Source organism: Sphaeroforma arctica (assembly GCF_001186125.1).
Source record: "Sphaeroforma arctica JP610 unplaced genomic scaffold supercont1.7220, whole genome shotgun sequence".
Taxonomy (NCBI): Eukaryota; class Ichthyosporea; order Ichthyophonida; genus Sphaeroforma; species Sphaeroforma arctica.
This window is the reverse complement of record NW_014033338.1, coordinates 1-1,479: the sequence shown is the minus strand read 5'-3', so window position 1 is coordinate 1,479 and position 1,479 is coordinate 1. Positions and strand designations below refer to the sequence as shown.

General features: G+C 43.9%; 1 protein-coding gene across 1 annotated transcript; it reads left to right on the top strand.

Moving 5' to 3' along the window:
* Positions 1-325: 325 nt before the first annotated feature.
* On the top strand, positions 326-1,352 carry SARC_16024 (hypothetical protein; the record flags this gene model as incomplete). Its single annotated transcript, XM_014289863.1, has 2 exons — positions 326-643; positions 1,134-1,352. Exons 1-2 carry the CDS (start codon positions 392-394, stop codon positions 1,350-1,352), a joined length of 471 nt encoding a protein of 156 aa, XP_014145338.1. The 5' UTR covers positions 326-391.
* Positions 1,353-1,479: the final 127 nt, after the last annotated feature.

Sequence of the window (1,479 nt, the reverse complement as noted above, 5' to 3'; positions counted from 1 at the left end):
AATTAATATTTTACCCTTAACTTCTTCGCGATCATCGAGGTGCGACATAACTATGTTTCATAGAGTTAGCACCGATCGTATATATATGGCGCCATTCACGGTCTGTACACTCACCTATGTGCTTATCTGATTACTGTTATTGTGGTCAAATTCCATGGAACTATTGTTGATCCCAGGACTAAGTAGCTCTTATGCACTACTATCATATTGTTATTGTCAATTCAGACTCGCATGTAAGGTTAATTCTTATAAAGATATTTCACACTGTATTTGTGCTATTCCTTTGCCTGTAGCTTCGCGATACGATGTCTTCCGATTGTGCAATGACGCCTATCTGGAAGTTCCCCAGTCTGAAATACCACCAGGACATGACCTGGCAACTATCCACCCCATGGGCGAGACCAATATTGGTACAAATGCCAAAAATAGTGGGGAAACCGCTGAATCGGGCGTGGAAAGTGCCAAATGTAGCACAAGAGAAAAGGCGAATACTACTACAACTCGGGGTAAAACTGGGGCTAGCAAAGGACACACATCTTCGAGTGAGACTAAGGACGACCCAGACACAGACACAGAGATGGAGGGCTCTGAACAGCCCCCACTAAACATCCGTGATACGGAGATGTCGGATGCTGACGCCGAAGTGAGTGTCTTTGTGTGCGGGTGTTCAAGTATGCGAGTGCATGTACATTCAGAGGGTATCTGGGGTGGATGTAACGTATAGCGCTTTGCCAGATGCTCCTAGGACCAGATTCAGCTTGCGATCAAAAGCCGTGTGCATAGTTTCGCGGCATATGGCACTTTGTCCTCTTGTTGCATTCCCCCGGTGAGCTTGTTTGTGTGTCTGTCTGGGCAGCTTGTGTGTGTTAAAATCCTTATCTGTGTGTCCGTGTCTTGTTCGTCTGATATATCCTTCTAGGCCGTGTAGGAAACCCGTGTCGAAATCCTGTCATATGTTCGTGGTTTTGAATCCATTTTTACGCAAGCTTCTGCAATGCAAGCACAATTACATCGTATATGTTTCCTTACCCGCAATACTCAACTGATCCGTTACACCGGCCGCCAGTGGTAGCATCACCAGGCACACTCTTTTTCTCATATTCATTCCTCGCCCTAACTCTTAATCGATCCAGGTAGAACCGTCACCTCCACAGCAAAAGAACAATGAGCCTATGTATCGAATCGACTACAACTTCGACAGCCTCGCAGAACTGTATAGCTACTGGAGCGAACTGCACATGATGTCGGAGAAGGCCACAACCCACACCATACCTACCAAAGCGGCAATGTCCAAGGTGATATCAGTGGGAGGGTTGCCGTTGAGCTTGCGCCTAAACCTTCCCGGAGAGTAAGTGAATGTATATGTAAAAATATATAAATATATAGATATATAAATAAGTTTATGTATATGTATATATAAATATATGAGTATGTTTATGTAAATGTATACGTATATTTATATCTATATGTATCTGAATG